The 19,039-nt window shown below is 40.4% G+C and overlaps 2 protein-coding genes across 2 annotated transcripts in view; one reads left to right on the top strand and one right to left on the bottom strand.

Moving 5' to 3' along the window:
• Positions 1–2,367: 2,367 nt before the first annotated feature.
• Positions 2,368–6,813, top strand: LOC115003530 (pro-opiomelanocortin-like). The gene is made up of 3 exons (XM_029425359.1): positions 2,368–2,578; positions 5,101–5,227; positions 5,818–6,813. Exons 2-3 carry the CDS (start codon positions 5,108–5,110, stop codon positions 6,385–6,387), a joined length of 690 nt encoding a protein of 229 aa, XP_029281219.1. The 5' UTR covers positions 2,368–2,578; positions 5,101–5,107; the 3' UTR covers positions 6,388–6,813.
• Positions 6,814–10,313: 3,500 nt separating this feature from the next.
• Positions 10,314–19,039, bottom strand: part of LOC115028835 (protein EFR3 homolog B-like) — a 32,941-nt gene continuing 24,215 nt past the window's right edge. The window contains 17 exon segments of the mRNA XM_029462696.1: positions 10,314–10,771; positions 11,629–11,678; positions 11,788–11,894; positions 12,142–12,190; positions 12,301–12,392; positions 12,878–13,005; positions 13,140–13,207; positions 13,386–13,517; positions 13,980–14,141; positions 14,763–14,838; positions 14,946–15,118; positions 15,718–15,769; positions 15,962–16,073; positions 16,326–16,487; positions 16,651–16,786; positions 17,218–17,296; positions 17,819–17,953. Of these exon segments, the coding sequence (XP_029318556.1) occupies positions 10,666–10,771; positions 11,629–11,678; positions 11,788–11,894; positions 12,142–12,190; positions 12,301–12,392; positions 12,878–13,005; positions 13,140–13,207; positions 13,386–13,517; positions 13,980–14,141; positions 14,763–14,838; positions 14,946–15,118; positions 15,718–15,769; positions 15,962–16,073; positions 16,326–16,487; positions 16,651–16,786; positions 17,218–17,296; positions 17,819–17,953 (1,819 nt within the window). The 3' untranslated portion in view covers positions 10,314–10,665.

The raw sequence follows: 19,039 nt of genomic DNA, 5'->3' as shown, positions 1-19,039 counted from the left end.
TCACAAAAGTTAAATCATCCTGCAAACCTCTTATAAAATGAAGGGTGGAGAAAGTGAGGGACTTTTGTGCACTGTAAATAAACAGGATGTCAGTTGGGTAAGAAAAGGCGGTTTTGTTTTTATTGGAAAAATGCCAAGGAGCGAGATGATTCAAAACTTTGTGCTAGGTCATTGGAGAAGGTAAAGTTTTTAATATAAAACTTGAATGCAACAATGTATTTTATGGAAACATTGCAGTCTTAGAAACAGTCCGTGTTCCCTCATTAAGCAAGGATGGATAGACCTTCAAAAACTGCTTTAAGATACGGAAAAGATGGAATATTGTGAACAAAAGACGTCTCTTCATAACTTCACCCTAAAGGCATTTACTTTTTTTTAACCCTGTTGTCATTTTAACATTCATACATTCTGGACACAGTGCAATCTCATGATTCAGTTATGCTTTTATTTATTGTTTTCGGATTCCACCAGAAAAAGGAAAACATTTTACTTCCTGGAAAATACAAAAATATTGACCCCAAATAAAAGATTTTGAGCAACTATTTCAACAATAGTGAACAGAGGGAATAAATATTAAATGTAATTTATTTTCATGATTGTAATCATTAATGCAATCGTTATTTAATATTTTTTAAATTCCAGCATTGCATGATGTTTTTTATATGACATTATTATTAAATTAGATTTTTAGATGTGTAATATACTGCAGACATATTATAATCACATTATCGTTACATATAGTCTTTATTGTCCAAGGAGGACAGATGTTTCCACAGCCTGGACACATGCACATATGCCGTACATTAAAGCATTTACATATATCTGCACATATACTTACATACACATGTATATTTCCTGTATGTATCTTTAAAGGAAACTCAACAGTATTCATAGAACAAAGACAGTTAAGTAAAAATAACCTCAGCCTGACTCATGACTTATGTTTTAATTATCTAGTCATACTAATTAAAAAACATGATAAATACAAAGCTTGACTGTTTTACATGGTAATGTTCTACTTGGCAACAGTTTGCCTGAAGAAAACCTGTTGCCATATCAAAACCTGTTGTCATATCAACCTTTATTTTCCGAATACCAAACCAGCATTTACAAACAAACTTTTCTTCAATTTTATTTAAGTCTTTTATTCTATTTCTATTTAGATCAGGGGTGTCAAACTAAAATCACAGCATAATAACCTTTAAATAACGACAACTCCAAATTTTCCCCTTCGTTTTAGTGCAAAAAAGTACATTCTGAAGATGTTCAAATTTAATCTTTTTACAAAACATTCTTTACACTTTGCAAAGTCCTCCCGCGGGCCGGATTGAACCCTCTGGCGGGCCATTTAAAGATGCAGAAAAGGCAGAATGAATGAACACATTGTGTGTTTTGAAAGGAAAGTTATTAATCAGTGTCTCTTGCAACAGGCAGATGTTGCCTCTTCTTGTCCTCCACTCAACCTCCAATTATTCTGTCGGGTTTGTCCGAGTATATTTTTCTTTGAAGAAAAAACCTAAACGCGTTAACAGTAAGATGAATTTAATTAATTATATAATTTTTAACACAAGATAGGAAAGCAGTTTTATTTTCAACTGCACAGTCTTTCCCTTTCATAAAGCACTGTGTGTGTGTGTGTGTGTGTGTGTGTGTGTGTGTGTGTGTCTGTGTGTGTGTGTGTGTGTGTGTGTGTGTGTGTGTCTGTGTGTGTGTGTGTGTGTGTGTGTGTGTGTGTGTGTGTCTGTGTGTGTGTGTGTGTGTGTGTGTGTGTGTGTGTGTGTGTGTGTATGTGTTGTGTGTATCTTCTCCAATCGAAGTGTAGCCATGACGTCTAAACGTGAGTGAGTCAGATCTTCCTAATGAAGTTTCCACACAGGGATGCACGCACACCTTGTAAACAAGAACCTTAGAAAAACGATCCAATCAGTCAAATTGATTTGAACACTTCACCCCGGCTCTCCTTCCCTTTTGAAAGGATGTCGCTTTCAGCATTAGGGTGTAACTGAGGACTGACCTTTGAGAGATTTAGAGCCGGAATTGGCAGTCATCAATTAAATGAGTGCATCTGCTTTTATTAATGTATGATAATATAAACATGCACTGCAGACATGTACCTGAGAGTGCTGAAACATCCCAATAATCATCCATAGAGGATACTTGTGAAACCCAGCCAGAGGAAGAAACAGGAGGAGGGCAGCAAGTTGACTAGATCACTAATGCTTCACCTGTTGATGTGATGACGTGAGTTGCACCATTGATTAAAAAAAAGTGTGTGGGTGGACTTTAAACCCTTTACCATACACACAAATACACACTTCTCTCCGTCCAGAAAGGAGCAGGAGACCCCTTCCCTAAATCACACCCCGAGGCCTTGAGACTCCACACTTCATGCGTCTATAAAAAGAGCTTTCCTCCTCTAAGGGAGCAACAGCAGACCTTCTCCTACTGAGCATTTCATCACAGAGCAGAGAGAAGCAGAAGAGGAGGAGAGAGAGCGCAGTTAAGAGTCGCCACTCTGGAAGATCTGTGGACAAACGGAGAAAAACAAGAAGAGAGGAAAAGAACGCTTTTAGAAAAGGTAAAAACAAATGTCCTGAACTTGCTTTTGGATTCTTATTTTGGCATGGATCAAAATTGTGTCTGATTGTTGTTAGCTTCTTGTCTTTCTGAACGAGGAAGCACTATTACATTGATTACCCACACTCACTGATTTAGGATTTTCTGACATTTACAACTGCATTTACTCTGCAAATGATAATTAAAGTGGATTCATATTGTATACTTACACCTCCTTTTAAAGAATATGCACAGTTGTCTTAGGTGACATTTACATAAAGCTCCATAAACACATATCTAACTTACATACCATTTAAATAACACCACACATTATTAACACATATGGTTTAAAATCTATTTTGATCGCAGCTCTCAGGCTTCTTTTATCGGAGTATGTCTGTGGAGAGCCGAGCTCAGCTGAGTGAGTCATGCTGTAGGAAGAGTGGAGAGTCTCTGCCAGAGTTACAAAGATGATGGCCCACCAAGGAGTCACTCCTTAGAATAATAGAGAAGGGAGGGAGAAACAACCAGATACAGTTTCCTAACGAAGGAAAGAAAAGGAACTCACTGCACCAAGATGAAAAATGTAAAAACCAAAACAACAACAAAATAAATAGTAGTATAACCAAGTATCAAAGTATCGTCTTTGTTATCTAGCTTCTACTAAACAAACCCTGTAAAGATTCTATTTTGAAGTCAATGGTTCAACATGAGAAGAGAGAGAATAGGAGAAGTGATAATAAATAGCAGCAGAGAGATGAGGGCAGGCGTTTGTCTGGTGGAGATGCGTCATAAGTCATTCAGTGCTGTTGAAAGTGTTTGTCTGTCCATCTTTCTCAATACTTAAAAAAAGAAAATATTGCTTCTGCATTGTGTGTGGCCCCTGGTGAATGCACCTATATGTTCTTTCTTGTATTTATCTGTGTACGTGCATCAAGTGTTGTCCTTGAACAAGAACAAAAGGTAACTTATCTCACAAAGTGACTTTTATAGTGAATTCACTTCACTGACCTTTCAAAGTTTTACTGCAGATCTCATCTATTGATGTTAAAAAAGACAGTTTAGCTGAGGGAAGAAAAGCCAATTCACAGAAGTAATCACTACTAAATCACTACCAGTCATCATTACTGTGTGGCCTTGAACAACTATAAAGGGACTGTTGAATTCCTTTTATTTCTGTTTGTTTATTTCTGCTTCTTCTTCTTCTCCAGTAGGGTTACTACAATACATTCAGAGCCTATTATGTTAACACACTTTAGGGACTGTGTGGAATTTATTGCAGTGTGGAAAGGGGGCTGATATTTATGTCTGACTTTTATTAAAAAACAAGACCTTCCCCTAAACTATCCCCTTGACCTCGAAAAGATTATTGAACATTAAAGCTGCTGAAACCAATGAGCTGATGTATTTGAATTGGCATGTTATGAGTTAAAGTTATAACCATTAAGATTTCAGTGCTGGGTTGAACTCCCTGAGTAGCTACTTTGTCAGAAATGTGCCAGTTATACTGCAGCGCTGATGAGAGAGAGCGACAGGTCAGCAGGTGACAGTTGGGAGAGTCTGAGGGCATCTGGTGGAATCTCTCGAATCACTTAGTGCGAGGATGGCGGACTCGGCCACTAACAATGAAATCTAGCATAGAGTAGAAAAGCAATTGCTGAATGTAAATACATTAAATGTGTATTGCAGAACAATGCATTTGGGTTTGATCTCATGAATATCGTAAGGATTGTAACGTTTATGATACATGTAACTATGGTTGTGTTATGTTGGTCATTGAGTAGAGAGAGAGAGCTTTGATCCATCCCTACTAACTATATATATTATATTATATATTACTTTCTCAAAGCTGACATTATGGTTCTACTACTGTACTTAAAGATTATTGTGAAGTGTAAAATAAATTCCCAATACTGAGACCTGATTGTTGTCATCTGCATATGGCAAAACACACTTTTAATGGTTTTAATTTTTTAACAGTAAATCCTGCAAGATAAAGATTAAATAAGATCTGGACAACTATCATGACCCTGCCCTGCTCACCTAAAACATTTAGACAAAGGGTCATAATCCCCTTCCTTTTCCGAGCCTAATCATTTTTATACAGTCCCTCAGGGTTAGAAACCGCAAACCTTAATCCTTCTTCTTCCTGAAGCCTCCTTTGGGAGCTAAATCACGTCTTCCAGGGCATTTCATTATCTTCCACTTTTAATATAAGATTGATGTGCAACTGAAAAAAAAAGACCATCTGTTAAAACAAGATGATGTTGAAAATAAGTTATTATTCAGCCGTGACACACACACAGCTACAAATCCACAAATGATAGAAGATAGTGTTGAAATATGTCAAGTTATGTAAGGCAGGAAGGAAGAGTTATGAAAGTGCAATCATCAGGAGACATATTTCTTCACAAAAGTAGCAATTAATTTCTTTTAAGCAAGAATAAGACTATTTGAGCCTGTTGGGACTGTTATTAAAGCCTCTTCTATGTTTTGAAGAGAGTTTCTTGTAGACCTCCCTTGTGTTTCTGTCCTCCACACCAGGCTGAACATGGTGTGTCTATGTTGGCTGTTCGTGGTGGTGATGGCGTACGTGTGCGTCCCCGGGTTTGGGTTGAAGTGCTGGGACACCTCCATCTGCAACGACCTGAGCAACAAGGGAAGGATACTGGTAGGTCAAACCGTCTGTCATCTACATGGTTGCCTTTCTATTTCCTCTCTCTTACTTCTATAAAAAAAAAACAATTCACACAGGGTAATTGAAAATGCTTTGAATAGGACCCAGAGAAAACAAAGTTCAGACTAAAAGAAAAGGTAAAATAGCATAACAAGTACACTTTTGAGCTTCAAAGTTCATTCTTGACTTTGGAAACAAAATAATCTTTCCTCAAGGTCAATCGTAAGGACCACAATAGATAAGCTTTTGGGCTTTATTGTGTATAATGTACAAAGAGGTTGAGTTTTGTAACTACTTTTAGTATTAGGGATATTTTTATTGGCACTTTTCACTATAATACAACATTTTATGGACCAAAATGTTATCGAGAAAAGAGCGAGGAATTTTTGGAAATTGATTTTCTCAATGCCTGTATTCAGGGAGTCTATGACACCTACTTATTGGCATCATTATGATGGGAAACTTGACATAATGAGCATACACTACAATTATCAGTATCAAAGCGATAAACTACAGTCAATTTCACATCAGTGCATCATCGTGAACTCTTCACATGACGTGTCTCTGTGTTTCCTTCCACACAGGACTGCATTCACTTCTGCATGTCTGTAATCCAGACTGAATTTCCACTCAGTGCATTGACGATGAAGGTCAATGGGGACGATGACCTCTTTCTCAACATCATTCTGGCCACATTGGTGTCTGAAAACAAGATATCAGATTCAAATCTGAAAGCCCACATCGACGAGCGACGCTCCTATTCAATGGAGCACTTCCGCTGGGGCAAACCCACCGGCCGTAAACGCCGGCCCGTAAAGGTTTTTGCCTCTTCTCTGGAGGGAGGGGGCTCTTCTGAGGGCAGTTTCCCCCGTCAGGTTCGCAGGCAGCTGAGCAGCAACGAGGATGAAGTGAATGGAGGAAGTCAGAACCAGGGATTGCCGAGGGCGAGAGTCAGCTCTAACTCACATGTCCCGTTGAGCCTGCAGGAGAGAAAAGATGGCACCTATCGGATGAGTCACTTCAGATGGGGGAGTCCAACTGCGTCCAAACGTAACGGGAGCTACAAGAACAAGTGGGGGGGGAAACCTCAGGGGCAGCTGAGCAACCTCTTCAGGAACATTATAGTCAAGGATGTGCAGAGGATAATGGGCTGAATGGAGGATGGAGGAGAGAGGGGGAAGGCCGGGTAGTTGAAAGAATCTAATAGCCATTGCATGTTAGTACCCACAGGTCTTTATTTTAAATTACAGGAATGTGTCATTATCATTAGCATGTTGTTGAATGTATTTTCTGGGCCAAAGCTTTGTTTCATTAAAACCTTAACTAAAGATAAGAAACAAGGCATTGTTTGTTGTTGAATAAAAACAATAATGCACCTACAGCCTGCCTTGACCTTCTTGGTTTGATTTGAGAGTGGGGGTTTTTCTTTTTCTTGTGGGAAATGTTATCATTGATCGAACAGAGAATGCCATTCCAAAGCAAGATGTGGGTGTGAATTAAAGTATTTCAAAAAATATATCCAGTTTATTTACAGAGTGGTATCTTTTTGTATATTATTAGAATATTAAAGATCATATGGCAAACAATACTGGGAAGTGACTGATTTCATTTTATAAGCATGAACTATAAGGTTTATTATCAATCATTGATTAGATGCAGCTGAAAGCTCTGGAAAGGAACATTTCCAGTAAGTGGACCATGTGCTAAGAAGTGACAGAAAGACAAAATATGTATGATGGGGAGGGCTGATGGTTTATATGCAGGAGGTATTTATACTAGATTACTAGAAAATAAATAAACGCACATATTAATTTACGTCCAGGCAAAGACCTTCAGAAACCTTGTTTAATGCCAAACCGACGATATACATCGACTGACAGTTAAAAATATCAACAGGCATATGATGGACAAGACAAGTCCATTTGATGTACAGTATTTAGCCAAGGCAAAAAGTATTCATGTTGATGTTCATCAGGTAATCTTTCTAAAGTATTGACATTATGGACCTGATAATCGCACTAAATGAAGAGTCTGGGGATCAAAGGTTTTATAATAGATCCTCCGTAAACTTATTTCTGTCTGGACCAAAGTGATGGACAGACCGACCTACAGGGAGATTGTCATTCCTAGAGCCTCACCACTAGTAAGACACTGCGACACAGGCTCTCACTTTATTTAAAAATATAGATTTTCTTACAACCTTTTTTCAATTTACCGTCAGAAAAAAGGTCAAAATTGCGACGCAGAGTTTCCATCGTTTTTGGATACTCCATTCTGTTGAAGGCTGTAACAGTAGGAGAAAAGACACCACTAAAATATACATGTTGAATTTAATTATGATAAACCTGCCATGGAGATGGCAAACACACAGTACAAGCACTGATGCAAGTAGAGTAACAGATACACAACTCAGTCCATTACAGCCCAGTAAAATCATAACACTACAAGCACAGTTAAGGAGACTTAACATCAACAATTGCTTAATACCGTGTTGAATGATGCAACTGACACTAACCCTAACCCTACTTTCATACACAGTAAGATGATCATATTAAAAAAAAAAATAATAATCTTTATCAGGCTTTCCCTATCGTCGATAATAAAATAAATCAGAAACAGATCACACATTTTCTGCTTACGGACAAATTTATTGTACAACACGGCAACATCACTAGCATGCAAAGTCAGGTATGACACTCATAAGGCATTTTCTCCATGTAAAAGCTGCCTTTGTCACTAGGGATCCAGTTCTTAAAGTGCAAAGTTCACAGAATGAATAGATTTGACCTACAGCACTACGTTGTAAACAGATCTATTAACGAGACGTATGACAAAAGTAAGATTGGATTACCGTCAGTCAATAATACAATACACTATGCAATGACGACAAGCACACTGGTAGAGTTACAGGTCTTCACTGCCAAGTTGCCGAAAAGACAATTTTACAAGGTGTCACTGGAAGGTTTAGACAGCTGCACGTTGCTGTAAGATTAATTGTTCTTTGTTAACGTGATGGAAAGAGTCACTGGACAAAGACTGTAAACCGTGTTTGAAGAGTTTGGTCTTGGGTAATGATGAGAAAGACACGTCTGCATGAATGTTCATATCGACGTGCACACAAACACACACACACACCTCTGCACAAAAAGGGTAAACGTGAACAGATCTGATATACTGGCATGTGTGGACATGGATACACATACAGAGGACACTACATTGTAAAAAAAATAATAAAACAAAAACACCCAACTGGACCGTGACACATGACAATCAGGGACAAACCAGACACTGTTGTCTACATTAAGGAATGTGGCTGCAGCGCATTTCACGCCCAATGCAGTTGATTCACAGAAGCGCGGGGGCGGGAGGGTCGGTCTCTTACAACATCACAACACTGACCATCACAGCACCACCACAACAACAACAGAAGGTAACACTTTAAAACACAAAAAGGATCTGCTACCAACAGTTGGGCTGTGTTAGCCAGGCTAGTGGCAAATTATTGCCATTATACTTTGTTTTTATACTTGTGTGTTTGTGCACACATGCATACAAAATGGCTTTTAGACTTATTTCAATCTTGCTGAATGATACAGGTGCACTGCTTGGAGGCAGCAGCAGCGTTACGGCATAAAAACAGAGTGCAAACTTATTCCAGCAGGATTGAGAATGTAATGGCAACAATGCAGGTCATGAGTCTGTCTGGTGCTAACACCCGTCTGCGGCGAATAATGAAGTTGTTTCAGGGTCATTCTTTAGCGGGACACTTTCCAGACTTCACTAGTGTGACATACTGGCCTGAAGATTATGCCAATTGTTGTTGTAGGCGGTTCAGACCCTTGTTAATACACCCTTTTTGATTTCATGTGTCGCTGGTTCCTACGGAAGTCCCGAGAGGAAAGTGGGAAAAGGAAAAGAAAATCTGGTCTAATTCTGATCTAAATTGTTTTCTCTCCTGTACATATGACACATTAATATATAAATATATATATATATATATATATATATATATATATATATATATATATATATATATATATAGTGTTAGCACGTTGCTGAAGTTGCTTTTTCATCTGACAAAACCTCTTTTCCCACCTGTTCTTAAGTCATAATCAACAGAACAGTTTAGATCAGAATTAGAAAATTGATCAGCAGAATAGATTTTTTCTCACTCGTCTGTCGGGGCTTCCGTATTTAACATATTTACAAACGTATCTGAATACTAACTAAGTAGCTTTCTCCCTTATCTACAGACACAATCAGTGCAGTGGCAGTCTACAATTAGAATCAATGTATAACACACAGTCACACACAGTCACACACACACAGTCACACACACACACAGTCACACTACAGCAGCTTAAAGATTTATATATTTCTCTGTATATACACATTTATATGGAAAGCTTCTAGTGTTTGATCTGGTGGACGTCACAGTAAACACTTCAGAAAGATAAGTGTGGTCATGACTGTGATGCAGTGTGTCTTTTTTATCTTGAGTCACCTTGTAAGGCACACTCACTTTGGGAGGGTAGCACACAGATAGACAGTTATATTTCATTAAAACCATGGATAAGAACTAAATAGTAATACGAAAGAAAGAAAGAAAAAAAACTAGTCGCAGTAAATAAATGCCCGTCATGAAAGAAAAAAGCACTTTTGGCTAACAATAAAAAAGGCAAAACAAAAGACGGTAAAGTACCCAACACTGAAGACAGATGTTCAAGAGCGGAGTAACATGGGAGATGGATTGTGTCATATTTGTATATATCTAAATCATATTTCATTCAAACATACACAAAAACACACTGTCGGGTAAATTAAAATGCATCGTATTCACATACGCTCTCTCGGTCATAAAATCAACAAGAAAGAAAACAAATAAAACATTAAGATCGGTCAATCGAATTTTGTGATCAACGGTAGTATGGCACCCTGTTAGGGACAAATAGGTTGAAAGAATGTCCAAGAATTGAATTGCTATCAAAAATGTCTGGTTACAGGGCATGCAACGAGTCAATTCATTCTAAAGCCAAAGCTATAACTTTCTGTCTGCCGCTTCGTTTCCCCCCCCCCCCCCCCCCCCCCTCAGTTCTTGGCCATTTCTAATTTTAAAATCCAACCACAGGAAGTTTCTAAAGACATCGAAGGAGAACTGAGGGGAATAACTGAAATAAAAGTTTGTTTTACTGCCGCATTTATCCACATAAATGGCTGGCTTGTTTTGGCTGCGATCACACGGCAAAAGAATTTCAGATGACTATGTTAATCAAGCAGTGGCTTGTTCTTGAGTTGGCTGTGGTTTTCGCCCCATCCCCTATGGTTGTTGCGATTCCATGATCAAGACGCCGTTACAGTGCGGATCGGTTGCCCCTCCGAAATCCCTTTCCTGTCATCAAATGTTAAATAGTCCTGTAACTTCGCTCTCTGGTCTAGTACACACAGAGGTCAGGAAACTTCATCTCGTAGATGGGTACGGATCGACTCTGGCTTTGGCCGTAACCTGACGAAATGGTTCCAGATGGGCTGGGTGGGGGTCTGAATGGGAAGAGGAAACATCATGATGAGTCAATCATCTTCATCATCCACTCTGTCTGAAGTTGAAGAGCACACAAACAAAGCTTGTGTCATGTTTTTATCCTATAAATAGCTCAGAAATGCAATCTATTTTATCTTTTAAAGACACAGGGACCATTTTACACGCCTTCATCTCATCCAGTCTGGATTACTGCCACAGCCTTCGTATTTGCATGAACCAAAAGCTGCCAGGCTTTTAACCTGAACCAAGAGACGTGAACACATCACTCCAGCCTTCTTACACTGGCTCTCAGTATGTTTTAGTAACATTTCGAGAGTTTACTGATTAGTTTTAAGGCTCTGCATGGCCTCTCTCCCAGTTATATCTCTGATCTACGTACAGTACACGCCGGTACTTTCAGATCCTAGAGCGGAAAATTTGTGCCTGTTCCAGAGGCCCAGCTGAAAACTAAAGAGGACAAAGTATTTGCAGTCAGAGCCCCAAGGCTCTGGAACAATCCTAGGAAGTCCCAAGGAAACCAGGTGGAGATCACCAGTCAGTGATCTCCTTTAAGTCCCTTCTTAAAACCTACTTTTATCAGAGAGCCTAATTTCCTTTGAGCAGTCTTTTATTTCCTTTAAAAATTAGTTTTTCCCTTTCCATATTCTTACCTTTTATTACATTAGTTTTTGTACACCAGTAATGTTTTTATCTGATTTCTTTTAAACCTGATGATTTATGACTTGTCTGGTCATTTTGCCGACTTTCTAACTTGGATTTAGTTATAATAAAGAGAAATCATCGTTTTTTATCATAATCATCATTAATCCCTATTGCCCTCAAAAATATCCCGAAGCACCATGTCACCATCTCTTACCTGATTGTAATCTCAAAGATCTGATTTAGTTTGCTCTGCAGGAGAGTCGCCTAGACAGGACAAAAAATATAATATAAGACAATAGTAAAAAGCTGAAACAAGAAACAACTAAACTGTTTAAAAGCCAATATAGTTTAAAGGAAAATGTTTTAGTTGTACCCTGGCGCCACAGTGTGCAGCTATCTCCTCGAAGGGGGCCTTCTGGAACTTCTCGACCACTTGTCTCCTCCGCTCTCTCTCCTGCTCCTCCATACCAACACTGTCCACTAGAGGGAGACACAAACAACATCTACAACAATAGTGCTCCATGTTGCAGCATAGTGTGTGTGAAAGCAACAATGTGGCATTAGTGCCCGAGTGAATTAAGTAAGTATTAAGTCGTCAAACAAGATTTAAGAAGTAAAGAAAATCACAATATTATTATGAATAATTTGCATTAATGTTGTTTAACACGTAGTGATACTGTGTTAATAAGTCATTTCATCACAAAAGTTGATAAGTGTGTAGAAGTACCGATTGCATTTTTCAGGGTTTCGAATGTGATCTCCTCCGCTGGTGTCCTCTGCAGAACAGACAAATAAAAACTTGGTATTAAGCAACATGATGGTAATACATAGTGGCTGTATTTGAGTTCTCGACCATGAAATTGTTGTAAACGCTTTTTGCCCGTACCTCCTCTTTCTCTGGACTGTTTCGGGACTCCACCTCCACCTGCAGCGAGATGGTCTCTCCGATACTCTTTCTCTTGGACAGACGGTCCTCATCTGGAAAGAGAGCGCAAATAGGTTTTTCTCAAACACAAAACTCTTAACAAATGATGTATAACATGTCAATTTAAACATTTAGACTCATTTATTGAATATGTAAAAACTGAGTAAACCCACAGAGAATTTGGTGATCGGACACATTAACATGAAAGTGAATTGGCGCCCAAAAGGTTGCCCATCAACAAGTTAGAGAGGGTATAAGGGCTTGTCCTTCAACTCAATGATCCTGGCGCAGGCCCCAGAGCTGGTAAAGTGTCTACCCTGATGAAGTGTCCTTCAATGCAACACTAAATCCCCGCTAGCTCCAGGGGACCATTTCAGCTCTGCATTTCACTACAGGAATCAATAGAGCACCAACAGAAAGTTGTAACACGTTGGCAAGTCAATAAACATTATCACTATTCAGTTGAGGAAAGAAGCACATATGTCATTTCCTCTTTTTGTTAGATTATAACACAAGATATGTTGTACGAGCTCCTTACCAGTATACTGGGGGACATAAGGCGTAGCCAGTCTATCTGTGTTGTAACCACTACCTCCGAGGACCTCAGTGATCTTCGATTGGAGGAACAAAACATCCCCTTCTACTTTCTCCAGTGAAGAAGGAAGCCTAGGAAGAAAGAGAGCGGTGATGCGTTTGTGTGATATATATAGTAAATAGGAATATGCATTATTGCATATTCAATTGTCAAATTTAAAGTTATGTTTTGGGGGAAAAGAGACTAGAACGTGGCTTGTACATACTTGGGATTATCAATGAAGACATCCTCAGGCAAAAGGTAGGTACTTTCTTTCTGTCTCCCCTCAATTACCTGAAGGGCAGAAGGTAAAGGCAGTTCATTAAAAGAGCTTCTGCGCACACACACACACACACACACACACACACACACACACACACACACACACACACACACACACACACACACACACACACACACACACACACACACACACACACACACACACACACACACACACACACACACACACCTCGTGTATGTGCTGGCAGAAGGCTGGGACGGTGGTGAGCTGGCAGATGAGGTTGAGGTAGGCGGCGGCGATGGCATGAACAGCACAGCGGTTATAAACAGGCAGAGCCTCGTCGGTGGACAGAGCAAGGTCCTGCACAGGAAACAAAGAGACATCAGAAAGGACCGTAAAACACCTCCGGAGGATAAGTTCACCATAACTTAAATAAAATACCTTCTTTAAATGCACTCAGACTTGGTTTTATGAATCTTGGACCGTTCACACCTCTAAATCTCGTGTCCTATATTATTATTATACATTCATACGTTTCATTTATTGTTAGTTTTACTACTCATCTTTAAAGAAGCCATCGCCATTTTGATGTCCTTTTTTTCATGATCGTTGTTTTAAAGCACTGTAAAATGTTTTATTCAGATAAGTGCTATATAAATTAAATGAATTGGTATGTTGTGACACTGATCACTGTAGTACAGTGTTGGCAGACTACACTGTCTGGGAGTAATGGAACAGCAAACGCCACAATTATTTCCTGACTAAATAAATAAAACTAGTAAACGCAACACGTCAGGTGACTGAATGCATGCGTTTCAGTACCTGCAAGGCGAGTGCCAGGCGAATGAGGTCCACCACCACCTCTTCGTTAGCCAGCTCCACGCTGAGAAGACCCAACAGAGCGAAGAGGGACTCGTAGTGCTGCCGACCGCTGCTCTGCTCCTTACAGCCCAAGTAGATGTGTCGGTAGAGCTGCTGGCCGTGCTGTGAGGAGGATGCACAAGGAGAATGAAGAGTCAAAGGGAGAGGGGAACTCGAGAGCTGAGGTTCTCAATTGTTTTTCGGCCAAGGACCCCTTACGGTACAAGACAGAGTATACAGAGGACGCGCACATGTATTTCCCTTGGAATAATTTGGCTTAGCCCATTTTTACATTTCTACAGTCTTAGTTTTGTGAACGAGCAACACAAGAGAAACGTATAAGAAAGATATTAGGAGAGGCATACACAGACATAGGATGAAATAAAATATGTAATCTGACTACGGTATTTAAAATATACAATTCATTAGATTAAAACGTGATATATGAATTGTTTTTAGATTCAACATTTTTAATATTGTTCGTTGAAAGTATGAAGCTTTATGTAAAAAAAGAAAACCCATTTTAATCATGATCATTTCAATCTGAAAATGTTCCCGGACCTCCTGACAAAGTGTAAATATTCATATGTTCAAACTTCAGAATCATATTTGATGTGGAATGAATTTTTGCATTTGTGATGATTATTAACCAACTATACATTAGCAGAGTGGACTGCAGGGGAAACAAAGTCATCTAGACATAGTATTATTGAACTCAACTTTAAAAAGGACAAGAACTTTTACCTTTTTCATGAATAGGTTGTCCTGTCTGGAACACTTGTCCACTTTGAGCTTGAGCACAGAGATGTCTGAGATGATGCTGCAGAGAGAAAAAGGCACAATGATTAACACAAATTGTCAATTGCTCAAACACGCAACAAATGAAGCAGCGCAATACACACGTTCCTGCAGACACCCCCCACACACCTTATGTCGGAGAACTTGGCCGTGTTGTCGTGCCGGTCGATGAGACTGAGCAGGATCTGGAGCACCAGCAGCCGGATCTCCTGATCCTCTGTTAGAGAGAAGGACAGCAGCGGCTCCAGGAAAGAGCTGGGCAGTGCCGTCAGCATGTTGGTGGTCTGGAAACCGGCTGTCACCTGAGAGATTGACGATCACAAGCCATTTGTGGTTTACACATACAAGAAGAACATTCACGTTCAGAACAGAGGGTTTAATGCTGCTTTCAACTACCATCAAGTGTACACTGGCTCTTGTGTTTGGCATGATTGTCGCCAAGAGGGTTATTTTGATAAGCTAGTTGCTTTCATAAGCATATATTTAGTGTTTGGTAAAGAAAAAAGAAAATCAACACCAGAAGCCTTGCAGTGCAAACACTCCTTAGATCAGGGGTCGGGAACCTTTTTGGCTGGGAGAGCCATAAAAGCCAAATATTTTTAAATGTATTTCCTTGAGCCGTGCAGAGAAATTAAAGAAAAGGGTTTAATACAAACGAGTGCTGCCAAAACACATATGACTTATGGAAAATGATTTTCTCTGGCTGTATGCCGAGATAAAGTTTGATTGACAACGGCATTGTAGTGTCACCATTCACTGATTGCAAATGCGATAAACACAGTTTGTAGCGCTATAATATCCACTATCATTAAAATGATAAACTGCACTAAGAGCACGGCGACATCACTCCTGCTTCAAAGCTATGTAAAGAACTATTAATAATGCAAGGCTGAAAACTAACCTGGACCAAGGACTTGAGTAACATAACCTGGATCATCCTGGTAACCTCAGGCCTGCAGATGGAAACAAATTAAAACCCTTTAATCACCAACATTCAGGTCTACACAGATTTGTTTACAAAGAGCGTTGAATGAAGGATGGAATACGGTCAGATGGAGAATTACATAAACACATACAGCATTCAGTCTCCTGGGCATAGGCTGCACAAAGAGAACATTTGTTTATGAGATGTGTAAGTAACTTACCCAGAGCCTGTGGAGGTGAGAGCTGGGTGAACACCAGGGACTGGGATCTTGCCCATGATGAAGAGCATGACCTCTGACCTCTGGTATGTCGGTAGAGTGTTGGCGAATGAACCTGATGGCGAAAGAGGCAGAAAGAGAGATGAGCGTCAGATGGATGAGAGGAGGAAATGAAGAAATGTGTGTGGAAGGAGAGGAAATGAACACTTGTCTGTACAAAACTCACGGGCATAAATACAGACACAAGTGAGGTAAACATGAGCGCCACAGACAAACTGATCCAGTCCCGGAGCCTGCCTTGCAGCGCCTCCCACACACACAAACTCTCTCTCCCTCCCACACACACACACACTGCCCACTGTCTCACCGATGGTCCTGATGACAGCCTCCTGCAGCTGCCTCTCCTCGTGAGCTTTGATGATCTTGGTGCCGATGTTGGTGCTGCCGTCATAGGAGCCGGTCAACTCGTAGTCCACGCTCAGACGGAGCTGCCGCAGCAGGGTGTTAAACACCTCCAACACAGTAGGACCTGCACACATACGCAAACGGTGAATCATCAAAACAATACTTCAACCCATACATGCATGATTCTGATTGCAGCATGCCAGCTGGTACCTTAGAATGAGAGTGTGTGTGCATGTGTGCGCGTGTGTGTGTGTGTGTGTGTGTGTGTGGTTGTTCAGTCTTCTCACCTACAGAGCCGCTGGCTGCAATGGCGGCTGCCTCCAGCAACACTTCCACTATCCCACCTCGCACCGTGGCTGAATTCTTGCTGTTGGCATCCAGGTGACCGAGAAGCTGCTGGATTACCAAGTGAGAGTGCTGAGACTGAGAAAGAAGGAGAAAGAATGAATGAGCGACAGCAGATTGAAAAAAAACAAAGAAAAACGTAGGAATAAAACAGAGAAACTGATGTGGTATAAAAATGTTACATTACAGCAAGTCATTCAACCAGGTAGCAAACTAAAAGCTTTGGAGAGGACAAAGCTCGTCACTGACGTCAGGTCCAAAATGAATCACAGCTATGAGGAGAAGGGTTGATCTGGCTGTAAACTCCATGAATAAATTGAGTAGGTTCCTAATTTGAACCCATAAATCGTGTCATAACACTTACAAAGATATGCTCGTGTGTAAATGACACAAAACGTTTTCAGTATTCCAGTTGGATATGGATGCATGGTCAAAGAGTGAAAGAGAAGAAACAATAAAAAGGGGTGAGGAAGAGGTCTTTGTTTGTACGTAGGCACCGTATCACTAACCTGGATGGAGTACATGATGATTTTGAAGCAACGCACTGCGAAGGTCTTCCCCTCCCATAGAGAGTGGTTATCTAAGTGCCTGGGGGAGGACACACACAGGAGGAGAGGGATAGGGAGGATACAGAAGATGTAATTATACAGCAATACGAAGGTAAACACTTAATGTCTGGGGCTGAGAGAGAGAGAGAGATACGGGGAATAGCTGAGATAGATGAAACAAACAACAACATTCAAGGAAGAACAGTAGAGCTGACTTGATTGAATGAAGAGAGACGGAGGAAGATGGATAGAGAGACAGACAACTTAAAAGAGAACATTAATCACAGAGCACCAGGCTCGGAGACATCCAAAAAGAAATGAAAACATCACAGAAGATGACCTTAGAAGCACCATGAAGCTGCAAAAAACGTCAACATAAATGCAGTAATATATAATATAAAATGTCCCATCTGCTAATCATGCACTAGTCTGGAACAACTGTGTAACCTTGCATTGACCTTGTTGCGCTGCGCTCATGCCAATCAGTACACAGATACAAAATACCGCAACATAGCACGAATCACAAAAAAGAGGATAAAAGAGTTTTTTGGGACTGTCTTACATCAGCACGGGCGTGACGGCATTCTTGATGTTGCCATAGGCGGCTCGTCCCAGCAGCTCCCTGAAGCAGCGCTCCGTCAGCTCCACCGGGCTTTCCTTCTCCTTCTCTGACGCCTGCAGCGGAGAGGGGGAGCGGCTGGTAGGGAGCGATGCAGGTGAGAGAGCAGAAAAGAGGGAGAGGAGGGGAAAGAGCAGGGAGGGGATGTCGAGTCGGGAGGGGGAGAGAGTTAGAGACAGCGAGAGCGACAGAGGCAGAGACAGAGAGAGAGACAGCGACAGAGGGAGACAGAGACAGAGAGAGAGAGAGTAGTTACAAATAGCGCCTTTGTGGAAATGTTATTGGATCAAATTAATTTCACAAAGACTCTCTGGACTGCTGCGTCACTGCAGCCTTGAGGTGATTTTTCCCTACGCAGTGAAAATTAAAAAATTGCGTTCACCTTTGTGTCTGTGCACATTTGTGTATTGCACAAGTGTCATCGCCATGCGAGACATGTCCTGTCTAAGTTTGTATGTGTGAGCAAGCATGTGGGCACACACATCAGGACCAGCCTGTCTTTGTTCTCATGCATAGTTAAAGCCTTCACTATAACTCCATCTTAGTCATGACAAGCCTCAGGTGGTCCACCAATGATGATATTATTTATTAACAGCCTCACTCTTTCATCTTGCCTGCTGCTGCAGTGGAGGAAATGGGACTTCCTGCCTCTCTGTGGCTGCTCTAACGCAACTCAAATCCCCGAAATAAAGACACTGAAATTTGAGGGGCAATAGAAAACAGTAAAAAAGCAGGAAAAACACAGGATTAATAGATTTAACTTCCCACTAAAATGAGGCAATTTTCTTTTAGTGCCGCAATTGAGCAAAACTGAGTTATAGGCTGCTGGTGTTGAAAGGTTTAGCATTTGTTCAGAAGTAGCTTGTAATGCTTACAGATTATCTCTCATTGACCCCTATCCAATTGATAAGTGCATCTAAAACACCCACGGGAGACTTCATTCTGAGGTCACCCTAAAAGCCTCTCACTGCACAGTTTTGTCTAATGATTTGGAAACTCACAAGCGATAAAGGTTTAGAAGGAGGAGAAATCAGCATCTCCATCATCTCTAAGCCTCCTTGGCTCCAGCAATCTGACCTCATATCAGCTTTCATCAAACATTTCACAGAGGCTGTTTTTGAAAATGGATAGATTAGGAGTGTTCAAAAGAAATATGAATATATA

Source organism: Cottoperca gobio, chromosome 24 (assembly GCF_900634415.1).
Source record: "Cottoperca gobio chromosome 24, fCotGob3.1, whole genome shotgun sequence".
Classification (NCBI taxonomy): Eukaryota; Metazoa; Chordata; class Actinopteri; order Perciformes; family Bovichtidae; genus Cottoperca; species Cottoperca gobio.
Note: the sequence above shows the minus strand (reverse complement) of the source record. Positions and strands in the feature narration are given on the sequence as shown.